General features: G+C 32.5%; 1 protein-coding gene across 1 annotated transcript in view; it reads left to right on the plus strand.

The window, feature by feature from the left end:
* LOC145277931 (ankyrin repeat and SAM domain-containing protein 6-like) overlaps positions 1-12921 on the plus strand; it is a 75648-nt gene extending 62727 nt beyond the window's left edge. The window contains exons 17-19 of the mRNA XM_080130007.1: positions 1072-1188; positions 8146-8215; positions 11967-12921. Coding sequence (XP_079986133.1) covers positions 1072-1188; positions 8146-8215; positions 11967-11992 — 213 coding nt within the window. The 3' untranslated portion in view covers positions 11993-12921. The remainder of the gene's footprint in view (positions 1-1071; positions 1189-8145; positions 8216-11966) is intronic.
* Positions 12922-18873: the final 5952 nt, after the last annotated feature.

Below are 18873 nucleotides of genomic sequence, written 5' to 3' on the forward strand. Positions count from 1 at the left end.
TAAGGAAATTTAAAGTCACCCAAATATACACATCCATGTATAAATACAACATTTAATTTCTTAGTTCAATTTTATAAAAAAAGGGAGGAAAGGCTGAAAAGTCATTCCCCCCCTCCCAATAAAAAAAGTTTAAAAAAAAAAAAAAGGACTCCGGCATTAAATGACCACATAGGTTGATATGCCGTAAAACCAATCAATCAATCAATCAATCAAAAAAACTTAAACTATATTCGATGGTGAGGCCCAGCTTGCGGGCTTTGGGGAGTGTGGAACCACCCCTTAATTGCCATTGCTCCCATGTTCACTCTGACCTGGAGTGGTAGTACCTCCTGTTAGGGTCCCAACTATGAGTTGAATAGAAACCAACTTGAAAAAACAAATATATTCTATTAAAATAAATTTTCTTCAAAATCACTGGATTTGGCATTAAATAAACTGAAAAGGGTTGATATGCTGTAAAACAACCAACCAACCTTAAGAATACTGATTTTTGGTTTATTTTGTCTTTTCTTTTCAGTTTAATTTGTTATAACATATGTTGACACTTCTACACTATAAGAACAAAATTTTGTAGTTGATAAATGGAATTTTCAGATAAAAAACAATGGTTTCTACTTACTTTTGTCAACAATTCTAATGAATTACAATGTTAGCTTCCAAATTATGCAGTCAAAATTATCTGAATAGTACTGAATTATTGAAAAAACAACTTTAATTGTGCTAGTAGGTGAAAAATTGCGGCCGTCCTGTTTAAATCGGAACAGAAAATTACTTCCCTTTTGAACTCTCCTGTGTCGTACATACGATCATTTTCTTCAAATTCTACTTTCTATTTTCTTTAATAAATAATTTTCTACCTTATTGATTTTCATAATTTTTGGATATAATCATCTTAAAAATATGAGGAATACATAGATACCATTGTTTTCATGTGAAATTCACATTCTGATAGTGTAGAAGTGCCTATATGTTTGTGGTTGCTTGTTTTGGCAAGCAATGACACAAGTATTAGTAACATCTTAATGTTGTAATAATAATTTAGACTGATTTAATTTTTATTTATCTTCTCAGGTTGATATGGAAGCATTTCTTACTCTAACCGATCGCGATCTAAAAGAGTTAGGAATCTCCCACAATGAATCCAGACGACAAATTTTGGCAGCAATTACAGAACTTGAAACGGGGAAGGTGAGCCTTTATTTTTTTTTTTATCCCTTACATATATAACAGCGTGGATGGGACCAGATGTGTGTGGCCCTGACAGATCGCCGACTCCCAACGTCGTGTGTCATGGATTTTTCATTCGACTAATTCCTCTTATGGCCAGATCGTCATTTTCTCGCTGGCAACTGTCGATGAGAACACCCGTGGTTTCACAAAGTAGAAATATAATAAGTCATGGAATCAAGAAAGAAAAAACACAAACGCCAATGTTTCACATATATTTGATGGTTGGACTTGTGTGTGTGTCCTCTCCCTGTTCTATCGAGTTTACATCCATCTGTCAGTCGCAATTCGTCTCTATTTCTGTTTCGCAGTCGACTCTAAAAATAGTCCAACCGTTGTCGCTATTAATTCCGTTTCATCGCAACTGGCAACTCGATGTCAGCTAACTGTCTTCTCTGCGTTGGTATCTGAAGTCGCCCCCACCTTCCGGCCACCCAGGAGCTGCCCTTCCCTTATCATCTGTAGACTTGTATTGTCATTGTCAAATCTGCAGGCTTGATCTAAAAATACCTACAGCTTCATTGTTTGCTACCTCCTATTTTCTTGTTTATTGTAAGACGCTTCCTATTCCTTTGTCTGTTGCTCCCCCCCTCTCTCAGCACTTAGTGACTGAAGTCCACCTCAGGTCCACTTTATAGTATCACATGGACATATGTAACAGAACGTGGACATGCATATGGCAGGTGTGTGCAAATGACTGAACCGTGTGCGAAATGACGTCATGGCAAGGAAAAAAGAAAGATTATAAAAAGAAGAATGTGTGCACAGAATGAGAATCACGATCATGTTAAGTGTTACACGAGAAGGGCTGTCTCCTTCTTTTGTAAGTAAGAAGGCAGACTAGATCAGTGAAAATGATGTTAGGAAAAGGCTAGAATCGAACCCTGTACGCAAGTGTTAACAGATAATGGATAAATTGAAATCCTAGGAATGCAGTTGACTGTTAATTCTGTTAGAAATAACTGGATATTAAATATGTCAGTTAAAAGAATGGACAATGTGAGTTTATAGATAATGATTAAAAATAGGTTAGATATTGAACAATTAAACTTGGGAATTCTGTGTTTGCCAAAAGTGTGAGAGATGGTCACGTTGGTTGACAGTAGGTCTCTGAAGCATAAACAGAAGAGGTTGTTGATATATTGAATCGAGGGTTCAAAGTTAGCGATGAGAAGGTCACAAACGCAGTGATAGTCAGTTAGAGACGAGAGTCGGGAGCAACCTAATGGAGCTGATCCACTCAGAGGCGAAGGGAGGAGAAGAGTAGACCACACAGTCGAAAATGCTTGAATATCCTGACCTCATCACTCGGCCGAGAGATGAATAAAGAAATCACCGTCTATATTTTGTAACCGTTCTCTTTGTGTCGTCTTTACAACCGAAAAGGTAAATATGTTTTGTCATCGTCTTAATGAACTTTGTATAACTCCCTCCTCCTCCATCATAAATAATGATTCTCCTCCTCTGATGTAAAAGAACTGTTGTATAAATGTCCCAGTCCATAAGAATCATCAGTTGTCATTGGGATGTAAATGTATATAAATGTCTCCCTCGGTATTGTGATCATTGTCATTATTTCTGTTCTGAGCCCCGTTATACATGTCTCTCCATATGAACCTCTGCAATACAACATAAAGAGGTGGAAATAAACGTCTGTTGTTCCAACAGAAAAAAAATGAGTCGAATTATTACTTGTCTTCTGTTCCTTGTGACGGAGTCTACAACATGTTGGGTCTACATGTTAACACATGTGTAAACGTTACAGATATACAGTGAAAATAATACAGAATTTACTATCTAACAAAAACATGCAATGTTCACGGTGTTATATATTAGTACCCTATAATAGTAAGTAGAGATTATATTAACTAGTATGCATTTTGGCAAGGATTACATAGTACCTGTCAGGATAGCCTGGTAGCAAACATAAACAGATCTACCTGCAGCTCGCATGAAGACAAGACATGCTAGAAATACAGGGGTTTAACGATATGACAAAAAAATGAAGTGTGTTTGGAGGAACAGAACAGAATTTCTTGTCATTCGGAGTTTGGAAGCGAGACGTCCTGAAAATGTAGAGAGAATCTAAGTGAATGCTGACTCGAGACTCTGCCAGTGTGTCACTTAAGACTAAGTTAGAATAAAACAAGTTTTACAAGTAATCAGTATTAGATATTTGTCTTACCTCCCATAAACAACCTATTTCTAAATAAAATCTTTAAAATCTAAGTCTCCATTGTGTTTCTATGAATAAATAGATTTGTTTTAAGTTAAACAGAAGCTCAACACCCACGAGGGGATCAACAGCCAACACATGGAAAAGTGACGATTCGAGAATAAAGACCAGCAACTGTGCATGTGTGTAAAAAAAACTTTACTTTGTTGTTTTGTCTTATCGCTCACTTGTGAAAAAAAAAAAACATACAGAAGTGCGTATTTATGTAAAAGACTATGTGTAAACTGTTCGTTTAATGTTTGTGATAACCCATAAAATTGTTAGAATGGTAAAATCAAATTTATTGCCATTTTTTTTTTTTTTACAAACGAATCACCAGACTAAGTATTTTCTCCCACTAAGGAGAATGAGAAAATAATCTAAAACTTCTGGAATTTCAGTAATTTCTGTTCTTAAAAGTGAATATACAAATTTTATTTATTTATTTTTTTTAAATATTTAGATGCATTCGGCATTATATATATACTAGCATTTCAGCCCGGTGTTACCCGGGTATTTGGATGTGTCTGTTGAGCAAAAAAAAAAAAAAAAAAGCGGTAGTAGGAAGGCAGGCTCGAACCCGTACTGTGAATGAGGAAAAAAAAACCTGACGTCTTTGCGGTTACAACCACCGCCAAACCTGAAGTGACTTATGTTAAAATTAAGGCTAGACAATCAAAAGGAGAGAATGACTTTAAAAAATATCGGCGAAAAAACGACCCCCCTCCCCTGTAGAAAAGTGCCTAGTTGAAGGTGAAGATATTAATGTTTTTAGCCAATTTTTTGATATTTGTTGTATGAAAGGTTGAACTTTAAAACTATACTGATCTTGGTAAAATCCGCCGCCTCTGTCGAAAGTTTTAGGCAGACATGCAAACATACATACATTTATATATTGGTAACTAACGATTTTCGACCCAAACCGATTAAAAAGCTTGCCCTATCTCTGAATACCCTTTATGTAAAATTTCAAATGTTTAGACCAGGAATTGTCTGAGTAATTTGGTAGAGACCGCAGAGGTCAAATTTTTTTAACTTTGACCCCTATTATTACCCCTTAAAATTTATTGTTTTGGGCTTAAATAAAGTTATTAAGTTAGATCCATGTTCAAGGAACCTATATCTAAAATTTCAAGTGTTTATACCCAAAAATGTCGAAGAAGTTTGGTAGAGTTCTCAAAAGTCAAATCGTTGAACTTTGAACCCTTAACAGCCAAATTTCTGGCCGAAACTGATCACATAAATTTTCCCAAATCTCAGTACCCTGTATATCAAATTTCGAGTCTGTAGACTTAAAATTGACAAAGTTATTGCGTAGGGAAATGTATACACACAGACATGTTCACTTTTATAGATATATAGATAGATATATATATATATACTAGCAGACTGCCTGGCATTGCCCTGTTGTAAAATATGCTTAAATATGATGTTTTGATTGATGCAAATTTCGTATTTATTATTATATTATATTGAATCCAATATATAGTAATTATTTAAAAAGTTAAAAAAAAAAAAAAAAATGACTTGTGTGCCACCATCAAGAATCAAAACCAAAACGTTCAGCTTATGATTTACTTTTTCCTTCGCTGTTAATGCCTAAGCTATGAAGACATGTTTGCTGCAAGGATAAAAATTAAAACATGAACCAATAACTATTACGTTATGCATGCATATTCGTAATGCCATTGTTCGACCTTCACTTGGCACATTCAATTTTTTTTAATTTTCACACTTTTGCACCGATTTTCCCCAGCTAAAACCCAAATATAAAATTTTGCATGGGTTTGAATACCCTATATATTAAGTTTCATGTCTATAGACCAAAAACTGACAGGAGTTTGGTAGCCCAAATTTTTTCAACAAATATATATACGCATACAAATATATATAGAGAGAGACGTTTGTATTTACTATAACCTTTTTACACAAATATTACACAAGTATAAATCCTGTAGAGTATAATTACACGTAATAGTTAACTAAAGATGATCACCTATAAGAAAACTGAAAAAACTAATAAGGAATTAAAATGAATGTTTAAAAGAATATGCAAATTAGCTAGATCTTTTGCAGATGAATGCAATTCCACGACCCATATATAACAAAGTTGTATTTTCTCTTTAAATAAATAGAAAAAAGTTTTTAATATGAATATTAATACACAAAAAAAAAAAAAAAATTTATACGAGTATAGATGTATATGCAAATACTATTAATAAAATTCTAAATGCTTATTTATGAATTTGTGTATGTATATATACCAATAAAACTTTCAAACGGATGCATCGAATTGAAATTTTTTTTTTTCCCCCTGAAAGGTGTGAGTCCCTAGATTGTCCTTATCTATATATGGTTCGTAATGAACAATGCCAAGTCACACAAAAAGCCCAAAATAAGGGTTTTGGGGCTGTTTCGTGCAATTGTCAAAAAGGTTATCTGCCCATGTCAATGGAATTTAGCACTTTCTGTATACAGTCGTGGTAACATCTTTCGGCATACAGACAGGACTTGTGACGCATAGGTTCGAATTCTGGCAAGTTCGTAATAATTTTAACCATCATTTTATCCAACGTTTACTCATTAGTTAGGGTATTTTTGTTTTTTTAGTGATTTTGTTTTGTGCATATGGGAATTTCACATACTCCGAGTTCACAGAATAAGCGTTGATGGTAAGATGATGTTGAGTGTACTTGATGTTGAGTGTACTTGATGTTGAGTGTACTTGATTTTGTGTTTGACTCGGCATTGTGTGTGTCGACGTGGTGCAGCTAGTATACAAATAAATGACAAAAAGTCTACATTCCAAATTTCAAGATGTTATCCATCTTACCATTTATTTCTTTCATGTTAAATGTTCAATCCTTGACAGCACCTGTTTCATATTGCAGAATCATTCATGTAATTATGTCAATTTCTGACGCATCAGAAGAAAAAAGGAATATGTTCAGGAGTACTTGCAATTGTGTTTTGTTTTAGTTATGTCAAAATTGCAACTACTCTTCAGGGTTGGGGGTCATGGAAAATTACCTAAAAAAAAAAAAAAAAAAAAAAATGGGGGTTTGTATTACTGTACACATAGATTCGAAAAAGTTGTCAAAAAACAAATAAATGTTATCAAAGGCAAGATAAGTTACTTTTCTACCAAACTGGATATATTTTTCGTGTTTTTATTCAATGTAACATGTTTATTCAGCTCGAAAACCATACAGTGTTTACCGATGTATTGGAACATTCAAGATGGCGTCTCTCTTTAACACGGTAAGTGTGGGAAAAGATGTTATAAATAAAAAAACGGATAAAATACTGTTAAAAACTCGCTCAATATATGTTACCGTGACATAGGTTGACATATATTCGGCGTGTTTTTAATAGTATTTTGTATAGTTTTTTATTTATAACACCTTTTTCCATACTTACGGTGTTAAAGAGGGTGTGAGACGCCATCTTGAATTTTCGAATACATCGGTAAACACTGTATGTTTTTCGAGCTGAATAAATATGTTACATTGAATAAAAACACAAAAAATATATCCAGTTTGGCAGAAAAGTAACTTATCTTGCCTTTGATAACATTTATTTGTTATATATTTGTTTTTTGACAACTTTTTCGAATCTATGTACAATACAAACCCAAAAATGGAAACAATGGTTTGACATCCATTTTAACCCGAGGTGGAATGTCGACCGAAGACAATGTGCATTTCAAAGAACACAATGAAATGAAACATTTCTGATTCAAGGAATTGATTTGATGCCAATGTAAACATAATAAGATAAGACAAATGTTAGAAAGAGCACTGGGCGACATTTCTACTGTTGCCCTGCCTGACATCACACCACCAAACCCACATACTGACCAATCACTCTCTTGGCATATGCTATCACTTGATGCCTTTAAATAAACTTATATTATTGTCTTAACAGGTTAGGGTTAGGGTTAAATAAACTTATATTATTGTCTTAACAGGTTTGTCTGTTTTGATTTCAAAAACCACAACGAAAGAATAAGAGTCTGCATACATCCGAAAGTATCCTGTACCTCTATAAGGCAACCATTCGCCCATGTATGGGGTATAGCTGTCATATTTGGGCTGGTGCATCGGCTAGTAGTCTCTCACTCCTTGACAAGGTTCAAAAGAGAGTCGCAAATCTGATAGGCCCTGAACTGGCATCTAAGCTTCAGCCTCTGTCCCATCAACGAAACGTTGCATCCCTCTGCCTGTTCTACAAGTATTTTAATGGTGAATGCGCTAACAAACTGCAAGCTCTTGTGCCCCCACGACGTGAACACCCTCGACAGACCCGACAGGCTGCAAAATCCCACCACACTGTAGAGATCCCTAGATGTAAAAGATCTTCCTTTTCCAGTAGTTTCTTCTTCAGAACCGCTAGACTTTGGAATTCCATTCCAGGTCCCTGCTTCCCCAACTGTACTGACATGCAGAAGTTCAAGTGCAACGTGAACAGACATCTTGCTGCCCAAATCCCTACATAGTACCCCTGTAGTTGCTGCCCCTGATAGTAGTCCCCTACACCAAAGTGGCAATGTGCCTTGTTTGGGGTGAAAATGTAATAAAAAAAAAAAATTTTTAAATACGATTTTGCATGCATTTGATAAAAGTGCAACCAATAAATTATATAGACCAGTTATAACATTATTACGTGTGAATGTTTCATTAAAAAATTATTTTTCATTTCAGGGCCGTGAGCGTCAGCAATTTCATGAAACCCTGGCATCTTTTCAAAAGGCTCGTAGTTTGTCTGAAACAGGTAAGTTCCTTTTTAATATGTAAAATTTTAAGGTGGCATGGGGGGGGGGTTTAATGTTGTGGTGGAGGTGCATGTTTGAAGAATAGTATGACCGTTTCATTCTAACATTGAAAACAACTTTATTGATCATCTTCGTGAACACGTAAATAAAAGAGGAATCGAAAAAAGAAGAGAATAAGTCCACAAGTATGGACAAAGACGAAAAGAAATTAGAAATTCCATGTTGCATTAAATGAATGGCTCATTAGCAGGGAAGAGAAAGTATTTATTTCTGAAAAAAAGGATGAATGTCACATTTGTAAGAAAAGGAACACATGTGTGCAGCTACAGTAGCCATGTTGAGTTCAAGGTGTTTCCTGTCAAACCCTAAAGCCAGATGTTCCAGGGGCGGTTTTGGTGAAAATTAGGGTTGGAAGAAGTACTGTGAAAGATATCAGCTTGCTTTCTTGGAAAAAAGAAAAAAAAAGAAAGAAAGTAGGCCATATGTTGAATCTTCATGTAAAGATGATCCCTGATTTAACCAATCAGAAGGAAGTTGAATACTTGAACGAATCAATGAAGAGCTTATAAAGCAAACAAAGATTCAAAATCATCACTGCTGCTGTGGTCGTCTGCTGTAATCACTACTGCTGCTGCATGTTCTTGCTACTGTTTGTACCAAATTGTGTATACGCAGGATAGTAGGATATCATGTTTCTGCATTTTTGAGATGTGAATTGGTTATTCATATTATTTAGATTGTTCAGACTACTGTTTTCATCTTGAGTGTCATTTTCACAACGTTTTGGTTGATATAACTACCGACTTTCTTCAGGTGTATCTTATTGAACTCAGATGTTGCGAGTTTGTCTCTGATGTATCGTTATTTTCATGGAAAGTGTTCGACTGAGCTTCAATCTATGGTCCCCCCCTCGCCAAACTTTCACAAGAAACACTCGTCTAGCTGTAAACACTATCAATAATTCCCCCCACTCTTTATCTGTGCCTAAACCTAAACGTAGATTCCATGAACAAAGCTTCTTTCTTAGAACTGCACGCCTGTGGAATTGTCTTCCGTTTTCCTGCTTTCCGGCTGACTACAATATGGTTGTCTTCAAGTCTAACGTAAATAAGTTCTTGATGAACCGTTCCATATAAGTTATCAAATTTACCAAATTTTCATTACTAATGATTACTATATTGTCCAATTTCTACTGGACACTCTTTAACCCTTATCCTTGAGTGGCCTCTTGGCCTTGATAATGTGGTGATGCCTATGTAAAAAAAAAAAAAAAAAAAAGAAATCTGCATGGAATTCGGAACAGAACCTTTTATTTACATCACAGGAGTAGCATGCTTTCATTCCATCGGCCATAACTGGGTAGAGGTCTTAAGTAATTTGCAATTGTATTTTTTTAGTTGCCTACACCGAGGATTGAACCTTCAATCTTCAGGAGAAGGTCACTTTTACAATAAATTTTTTTTAAGTACTCCAGCCACAAAGTCGGCGGTTATATTAACCAAAAGGTTTTGAAAATAACGCTCAAGATGAGAATGGTAGTACGAAGAATCCAAATGATATAAGTAGGATATCAGTTTTATTTTATTTTCTTTTAACATAAACTTTTTGTCATTACTGGGAATCAGACAAGAATAACTCTTGCCTCTCTATTCTTTTTCCCTATCATAGAGGTGCCTTAGTTATAGTAGGCTCTGACTTTCTCCATTTGTTGCAGTCGGGAAGCAAAGACATCTAGCTCTGAGGCAACTCATTTTCATTCTTTTCATCTCCTTCATCGCTTAGTTTTTAAAGTTGTATTTGCACAGTTATTCTTTGACTATTGTTTTAAAGGTTATCATGAATGTGTGGAGCTTAATGAAATAAACACATTCAATGATAAATGAACTTCCAAAAACAGTTTAATGGTTGAAGGCTCATCAAGATATATGGCCATCTTGGACGTGATCGCATCAGGAGAGTCATGCATGAAAATCAGGAATTATAAACGTTAAAGTACTGATCGCATTATGTACAGCATTTAAGATGCTACTTGGAATGAATTGGAGATTTATACCTTAACAGCAGATGAAGCACTTTTTAGCCTTAGCAGTTATCTGGAGGTAATGTTTTGATGAAAGCACTGATCGCATCATCTGACTGGGTTGGTGGCAGGAAGGGCATCCGGCCTCTAAAAATTTTGCCACAACTAAGAAAGTGACTTCCAAGGAAAATCTGTCAGATTTCAGGTTATGTAGTTTAAATAAAGACCTGGCCAGAAATAGGTTAGTTTGGAAGTCAATTTTTAAAAGCTTTCCAACACATGCCAGTATGTAAAATGAAAAGTGGAGCTTGAGTTTGTTTTCGGCAGCTCTTGTAATTCTCGATGACCTTTTTTTGTATCTTAGTTCTTATGTTATGAGTGATGTTTATGACAAAGGGAGAAGAATTGCTGTTTTCTGAGTCGGAATCTGTCAACCTCACACTTAGTATTGATTGTTTTTTGACCTTGAAGTATTATTTTTTTTTTTATATACTTATTTATTTTTAGCTTTTTACATCAGGTGGCTTCATGCATTGTCTGGAGCGATTTCCATAAAAAATTGCTGCGAATAAGCATTTGAGTGCGAGTAATTTTCTAACATGGTATAGGGAACCTACCTTCTTTGCATCAGTCTTTGCAATGTCCTCAGCAGTTTTGTTCCAGTTCATGTTGCATACATATTTGTGAAGTAGTGCATGCACAACGAGTGAAAGGTGCAGCGACACCCCACTTGCTGAAACTAGAAGGGCTTGTCTTGATATTATTCACATACACATTATCCTGTTCAAGCTCATGTTTTGATTAATGGCTTTGTGCAGAACAATGGGTCTGTATACCTACTTTTGAACCCATCTATATTTTAAATCTTGCACAAATTGTTATTTTTTTTTTTTTTGCAATTTTTTAGATACTTTAAATTGGTTGGACTATTATTCTCAGCATAAATTTTAGTCTCAACATTTTGGCTAATGATATCTCTTAATCCTTTCAAGGACATTTTTTTCAGTTCTCGTCCAGAATTTCCCCTATATTAAAAACAAAACAAAAATAAAGAAAAATCTGTATTATAGATGTACCCGTGATGAAATGAAAATATCATATTCCAAAAATCATGTAAATTGATCAAGTAGGTTTATTTTTATAAAGAAAATAATTTTTAAGCAATTAATGGGAATTTTTAGACATTACAACAAAAATCTTGCAAGCTTGAATTAATGTTGAGTTATCTGCCTTGTTTCTTGAGATTATTTTCAAGTTGGTGACGCAAGACAATTGCTCTTTTACTCATAAAATTTGATTTTCTTAATTAAAAATAACTCTATTTGATCAATTTACATGATTTTAGGAGTATATTTTCACTCCGTCACAAGTGTGTATGTCATACAGATTTTCTGATTTTTTTGGTTTTTTAATGTAGGGGAAATTTTGGACAAGAATCATTTTTTTCATATTCGGAAATGCAAACGGATTTCAAACTGAACCCTTTATTTAATCCGTGGAATGAGGACAGTCCATTGTTTTGGATCAAATAAAGGGTTCAGTTTGAAAATTTGTATACATTTCAGATCTCAAAATAGATGAACCTGAAGAACATCAGGGGTTATATCGGTCGAAACGTGAGTTTTACATCCAAGATGAGATTAGCAGTCCAAATAATTCAAACATTTCTTTGAAAGAAAAAACAAAAGGACAATCCGAGATTAAAATGCAAATTTTTTTTTTTTTTTCAGGTAATATTCATGCATTAAAATATTGACAACATACAACACCAGCAAGAAATACTCAACTCAGCAACCCTCAAGAAATTTGTGTGTGTATATATAATGTGTGTGTGTGCATTCATGTATGTATATGTGTGTGTATGCCTATGTATGTATGTATTGTATGTGTGTGTATACCAATGAACGTCTTCAGTTTTATGTCTGCTTGAGGGTGTGCAAGTCGCTGACCGGACTAAAGTCATCTTCGGGCACATGGACTTTCAGTGACTGAGGGAGTGGCACTTGTCTGACAAGACGTTGCAATCATCATCATATATGTATATTAGTATTGCGACGATGAATCGGGAATTGAAATAATTGGAACTTTTCAGAATCGGAAAAATTTGCACATGTTTTCTGATGCCCAAACGATTGTTTTTTTATTTTTGTGTTTCTTTGTTTTTGTTTAAAACTTAATTTTCTATGGCTCGTATTAATGATGAAATGATAAATATTTATTGATTTTAAACTATCAGCAAAGCTAAAATTTATAGATTACCCTCCTAATTGTATTTTACGTTTGCGAAAATATATGTAGATATCACATACGTTTTTGCAGTACCCTCCCCCCAAATAACGAACTCTTTATTTAGAAATTTTAAAACAATCTGGAGAAACTGAAGTAGAATCAATAATTGTATCAGAATCGGCGGGAAAATATTGGAATGGTCTTATCAATAATATGTACATACATATATATGACAAAAAAATTAGCTTAGAAGATTTTTTTTTTTTCTTTGTGCTTCCATTTTTTTTTTTTTTGACAGATGACCATTATTATATGAAAATTATGTAAACTGACTTTAGACGTCTCCAATTTCTTCTAAGAATATGATTGACTGACATTGTAATCTTGCCGCAATAAACTCTGGGAAGTTATTTTAAGTATTTAAAGCAAAATAATTTCATCTCTTGTTTTCAAAAATAATTTGCATTTATTAAATTATTTTTGTGTGATAAATTAAAATTAAGTGCTTAACCATGGCAATTTATTTCCATACAATATTTAAATTTTTTTTGATAATGAATTTGAAGGTCTCTTTATTAAAATGTAGAGTAAAAAATTAAAAGCTTGATAAGAATTTAAAGACTTGTGCACTTGTTCATTGTAAGTGGATATCTAAAAAGTGAATCTTAAGAAAAAACACTATTACGCAATTACATGTCACGTCAAAAGTAGTAAAACTTCCAAAAATTACGAAAAATGATAGAGTAGAAATTGCAAGTTAAAATAAAATTTGTCAAATTTAGTTTTAGCTGTTTAGTCTATTCTGTATGACAAACTGACTTATCTCCCTTGTTTTAACTTTCGCTATTGCAAATTAGAAAAGGGTGGTTCCATAATAAATTTTTGGCACTTCTACAGAATTGGGACAAGATTTTCGGAAATCGTAAAACTGAATTTCACATGAAAACAATGGTATCTATATATTCTTTGTATTTTTAAGATTATATCCAAAAATTAAGAAAATTGATAATGTAGAATATATTTTATTAAAGAAAATAAAAAATAGAATTTGATGGAAACGATTGTAAAACACAGTTTGACAGGGAGGTAATTTTCCGTTCGAATTAAACTAAGATGGCGGCAATTTTTCACCTGTTAACACAATTAAAGTTGTTTTTTAATAATTCAGTAATATTCAGGTAATTTAGACTGCATAATTTGGGAGCTACCATTGTAACTTATTAGAATTGACAAAAAAATCAGTTGAAACCATTGTTTTTTATCTGAAAACTCCATTTATCGACTACAAAATCTCGTCCCAATTCTGTAGAAGCATCTAAACTTTTTTTGTAAAAAAGAAACAGTTCTAGCAGATCTTCAGCACAATCATTTTTCATAATTTAAAATTTTTGTTAATATCTTCCATGACACTTACATACACATTAGTGTTTTTACTTAAAGTGCATCCTTTTTTTTTTTTTTTTTAGATATCCATTAATAATGCACAAGTGTCCAAAATATTGTTTCATTCAAATGTAACAAAATATGATTTATCCTTCCATTTTCTATAGGAAAATTTGAATGCCGTTTTTTTTTTTTTTTTTTTTTTTTTTTTTTTTAACTTTGCTATTTTAAATGTTATGATAATGTAAGTTTCCGAATTTTTTTGATTTGTCATGTATTTCAATAATATATTTTGTTACTTGGACATCATTTTAACTGACCTTACATCCTTTCAATTTCTTTTATAAACACATTAAGCGATATTGTATCCTACACAATAAAATCTGTTAAAAAAAAAAAAAAAAGAAGAAGGAAAAGGAATATTTAAGACAAAATAATTTCATCCATTTTAATTCTTTTTGGTGGTTGTCCAGAGTTCCCCTTATATTAAAATACAAAAATACAAGAAAAGCCATAATGATATATATAAAGTGACAACACGAAAAGATCATATTCCAAAAATCACGTAAGTTGGTCAAGTAGTTTTATTTTTTATAAAGACAATCAATTTTAAAGAAATAATTGGGAAACCGTAGGCATTACAGGGGTAATCTTGCAAGTTTGAATTATTGTGAAAGTTATCTGTCCTTGTTTCTTTAAGATGACAATGCAAGGCTGTCACTTTTCACTAACTCATAAAATTTGATTATCTTGGTTAAAAATGAAACTACTTGATCAATTTATATGATTTTCAGAGTATGATGTTTTTGTTCCGTTATGGGTATGTACATCATATAGATTTTTGTTTTTTAATATAGGGGAAAATTCTGCAGAACTCGCCCTCCCCTCCCTGCCTCTTTTTTCAAACGTAAATTTATATTTTTTATTAATGAGTCATCATGTATAAAGACTAAAATCTACTTGAGGATAAAGAATGAGAGAATTGAAAATAATTAATGAAATGAATAATAATTTGATGACTTAGGAGGACGGTTTATGACAAGTGTTTATTTACATTAGTTTTGAAAATGACCATGTTGTTACCCTCAGGGAAGAAATATTGTTATAAAGCATTTAATATTTCTTGTGCAATGAATTAAAATTAAAAATGTTCAACCATGACAGTATATTCCAGTGCAATATTCAAACCGGTTTTTTTTATATATTTAAAATATAAGAGCAAAAAAAAAAAAAAAAAATCAAAGCTTAAAAACTTGTTTCATACAAATATAACACGTTATATAATTTACCCTAATATTTTACATATTATCAAAACATTAAGTTTCCTTTTTTTTTTTTATTGCTTTCTTAATTCACGAAGATATTTGTTAAAAAAACTTATTTGAACTGACCTTACATTTTCAATTTTCATTCAGAATTACCCCCAAAACGAAAATGCCGTATTCCAAAAATCACATAAATTGATCGCATAGTTTTATTTTTAATTCAGAAAATCAAATTCTATGATTAATGAAATGGGGGAACTATCTTGTGCTGCCAACTTAAAAAAGCAAAAAATAAATAAAAATCTGTGTATGTTCCTCGAGTGGCTTCCAGAAAAATCTTTATAATGTACATACCCATTACAGAATGAGAATGTTATATTCCAAAAAGCACATAAATTGATGAAGTAGTTTATTTTTATATAGAAAATCATGTTTTTGTTTTGTTTTTTTAACGATTTTTAGTGATTAATAGTATATCTTGACTATTACAATACTGATTAAAAATTTAGGTAATTCGCATCGAGTTGTCTCCCTATATAATTTTAAAAATATGAGGCACTTCCTCATAAAATTTGATTTTCTTAGTTAAAAAACTACTTGATCAATTTATATGATTTTTGGAATATGACTTTTTGTTTCGTACATTATATTTTTCTGTATTTTTTTCTTTTTAGTTGAATTCTGGACTTGTAACAAAAATCTTACTAAAATGGTGCTAACTATTTGGTCTTTCATCCTTATATAAACACTTTTTTTTCCTATGCTATTTAGTTTTAATCACCAAATTTAGTTCTGAAGAAACTACCAGGGATGTTCCAACAGTCCCAAATGAATCAGAGGGGATTGCAAATTGCATTGCTATAATGACTGAAGTTATGCATCCATGACCTGAAAGTTTCATCTCTCTGTTGCAGATATTGATGGTGTAAAACTCTTAAAAAAGCAACTCTAGTTATGGACATGCATCAGAAGCAGAGATGCATCATTGAATTCCTCCATGCAGAAAAAATTGAACTAATCAGTATTCACTTGTACCTGTTGAACATTTATGAAGATGCAGTCGATGTCAGCACAGTTACGAGATGGGTTCGTCAATTTCAGAGTGGCGACAGAGATGTGAATGATAAAGCACTTTACAAATTTTTACGACCAAAGCATCAAAAGAGGCTGGCAAAAGTGCATTGAGAATGGTAGTGACTATGTAGAAAAATAAATTCTCAAGCACAAAGTTCGCTCGTTTTCATGATACCACTCCCGTCTTAATAGGTTTTTCAACATTATAGTTTTTGAGTTAAAAAAAAAATAGGAGGCCTTACTTCTGGAACAATCCTCGTAATTCAACATTATGAATTGTATATTTGCCTTGCACTCTGGATAGGTGCAAGGTTAGCTATGATCAGGCCTTTTCAGTATTGAACGATGAAGGAGGTGAGGATGTTCAGTCATAAACCAACACACCTCTTCCAATAGGAGGAAGTTGGTCTCCTAAGACGGACGAGAACAAATGCTACACTTAGATCTTAAATTAATTTTGTATTTTTTTTTTTATATAAAGGGAAAGGCAGATAAAAAATCATTTTAAATCCTCCATTCTATAATAAAGACCAAAGAAAAAAAAAATTGCTGGATGAAACTATTTCTAATGTTTAGGAAACTGGGGAAAACAAATAGCAAGTCAGATACCTCCCCTCCCCCATCTATCCGAAATGAATTTGGGGGGGGGGGAATCTTGGTTATAGTGTCCCTAATTTTACCATGTGGTTGCTACTAGAACTGGTGAAAAGGCAAAAAGAGCCCCTTAACTTTATTTTTTTCAATATTTGTATTTTGAAGCAATTTATTGAAATAAAATAAAAATGAACATTATTGAAAACTAGACAATAAATAAAAAAAAATAGTGTTGGGACGATTAATCGGAATCAGAAAAATTGATGCCTATTTTCCAATGCCAAAACAATTCTTTTAATTGTCTTTTTTATATGATTTTGTTAAAACCAAAATCTTCCATTGCTGCTAATGATAAAATAAGCATTTATTGATTTTTAAATTACCAGTAAAGCTTAAATCGATAGATCATCCTCCGCAAGTGTATTTTGACGTTTGAGAAAATATCTGCATATTTAACATGTGTTTTTACAAAAATCAGGGGAAATAACAATTCCATAGTTAAATATTTAGAGATTTAAAAGAATTGGAATCAGGAATTTAGCACGGAATCGGGGAAAAATATTGGAATCGTCCCATAACTAAAAAATAACACAATATTAGTCTTTATTTTAACTTTTAATAAAAATATATATATAAAAAGTAAGATTTAATTATTTTAAATTTTATATTTATGCTTTCAATTTTTTTTCATGCTTTCAATAATTCTTAAAAAATGATTGAAAAAAGTGGTTTCAATTAGTTTTAATAAAAAAAAAATTGCAAAAACATTTTTCAATAATTCTTAATAAAATAAAAATCAAACAAAATTGGAAAGAGCCGTTTTCACTAAAATGTAATATTAAAAAAAAAAGTACATGCACAGGGGAGATATAGACGTGAGAGAAAATAGCAAATGAACTATTTTGCCTTTTCACTGGTTCCGATAGCAGCCATGCAGAAAATTAAGGAAGATATTAGCTGACTATAATCAAAATCCACTCTGTTTTCATAATTATACACTTTCTTTCTATACCGATTGATATATTTTTTCTTTCTTTTTCAACTTTCCAATTTGAGGTTTTCTTTATTTTTAAATTTCACCAATTGAGACATTATTTGTTGCAACTTTGGCCTTCGGGACAAGATCAAAGTGTAGTATCTGTTCTTCAGATGCTGCACTTCCATTTCTTGTTCTCTTTCGGTGGAGGAGAAATCCTACACGACTGAGACAATTTTTATTTTTGTACCTTTTCTCCACGTTAAAAAACGACCCTGGTGTCTAACTCTGTCCCGTGGGGAGGCATAGTAAATAGGTACACTATAATAGCAAAATTTAGAAAACAAAAAATTGATTCAAAAAAAAAAAAAAAGTATCTACTAATTTTTTGTGTCAATTTCAACTAAAAGTAATGATAGGAGAATTGCCATGTACTTAAATATTACTGCATTATTTGAAAAAAGACACAAGTTTTCGATCTTTATCGTAAAAAAAACGTTGGCATATTTTTTTTTTTTTTTTTTTTTTAGATGATATAACAAGGGAAGTAACTCAATTATGCTAAAATAGCAACACGCTAATATTTATGATTGTTCCTATTTACAATGCCTCCCCACGGGACAGAGTTAGACACCAGGGTCGTTTTTTAATGTGGAGAAAAGGAACAAAAATAAAAATTGTCTCAGTCGTGAAGGATTTCTCCTCCACTGATAGAGAACAAGAAATTGAAGTGCAGCATCTGAATAACAGATACTACACTTTGATCTTGTCCCGGAGGCCAATTTTTATGATTAACCCACACTTTTTATTAAAAAGTGTCGGCAATAGTTACATGCTATTTACCTCCCCTTATAACTCTCCAGTATTGTTTTGGGTTAAACATTTTATTTTTGCTAATTTATGTGAAAAGATTTTTTCTACCTTACCGTTTTTCATAATTTTTGGATATATTCATTACTGTAACATGACGATTAAGTAGAGACCATTGGTTTTCCTTGAAATTCAATATTAAAAATTTTGAATTTCGCTATTATAGTGTTGTTACACCCATTATTTTGTATGCATATTAAATGTAAACATTAATAAAGCATAATTTCTCCCATTATCTTTGACAGA

Source organism: Euprymna scolopes, chromosome 6 (assembly GCF_053919585.1).
Source record: "Euprymna scolopes isolate OS-2025 chromosome 6, ASM5391958v1, whole genome shotgun sequence".
NCBI lineage: Eukaryota > Metazoa > Mollusca > Cephalopoda > Sepiida > Sepiolidae > Euprymna > Euprymna scolopes.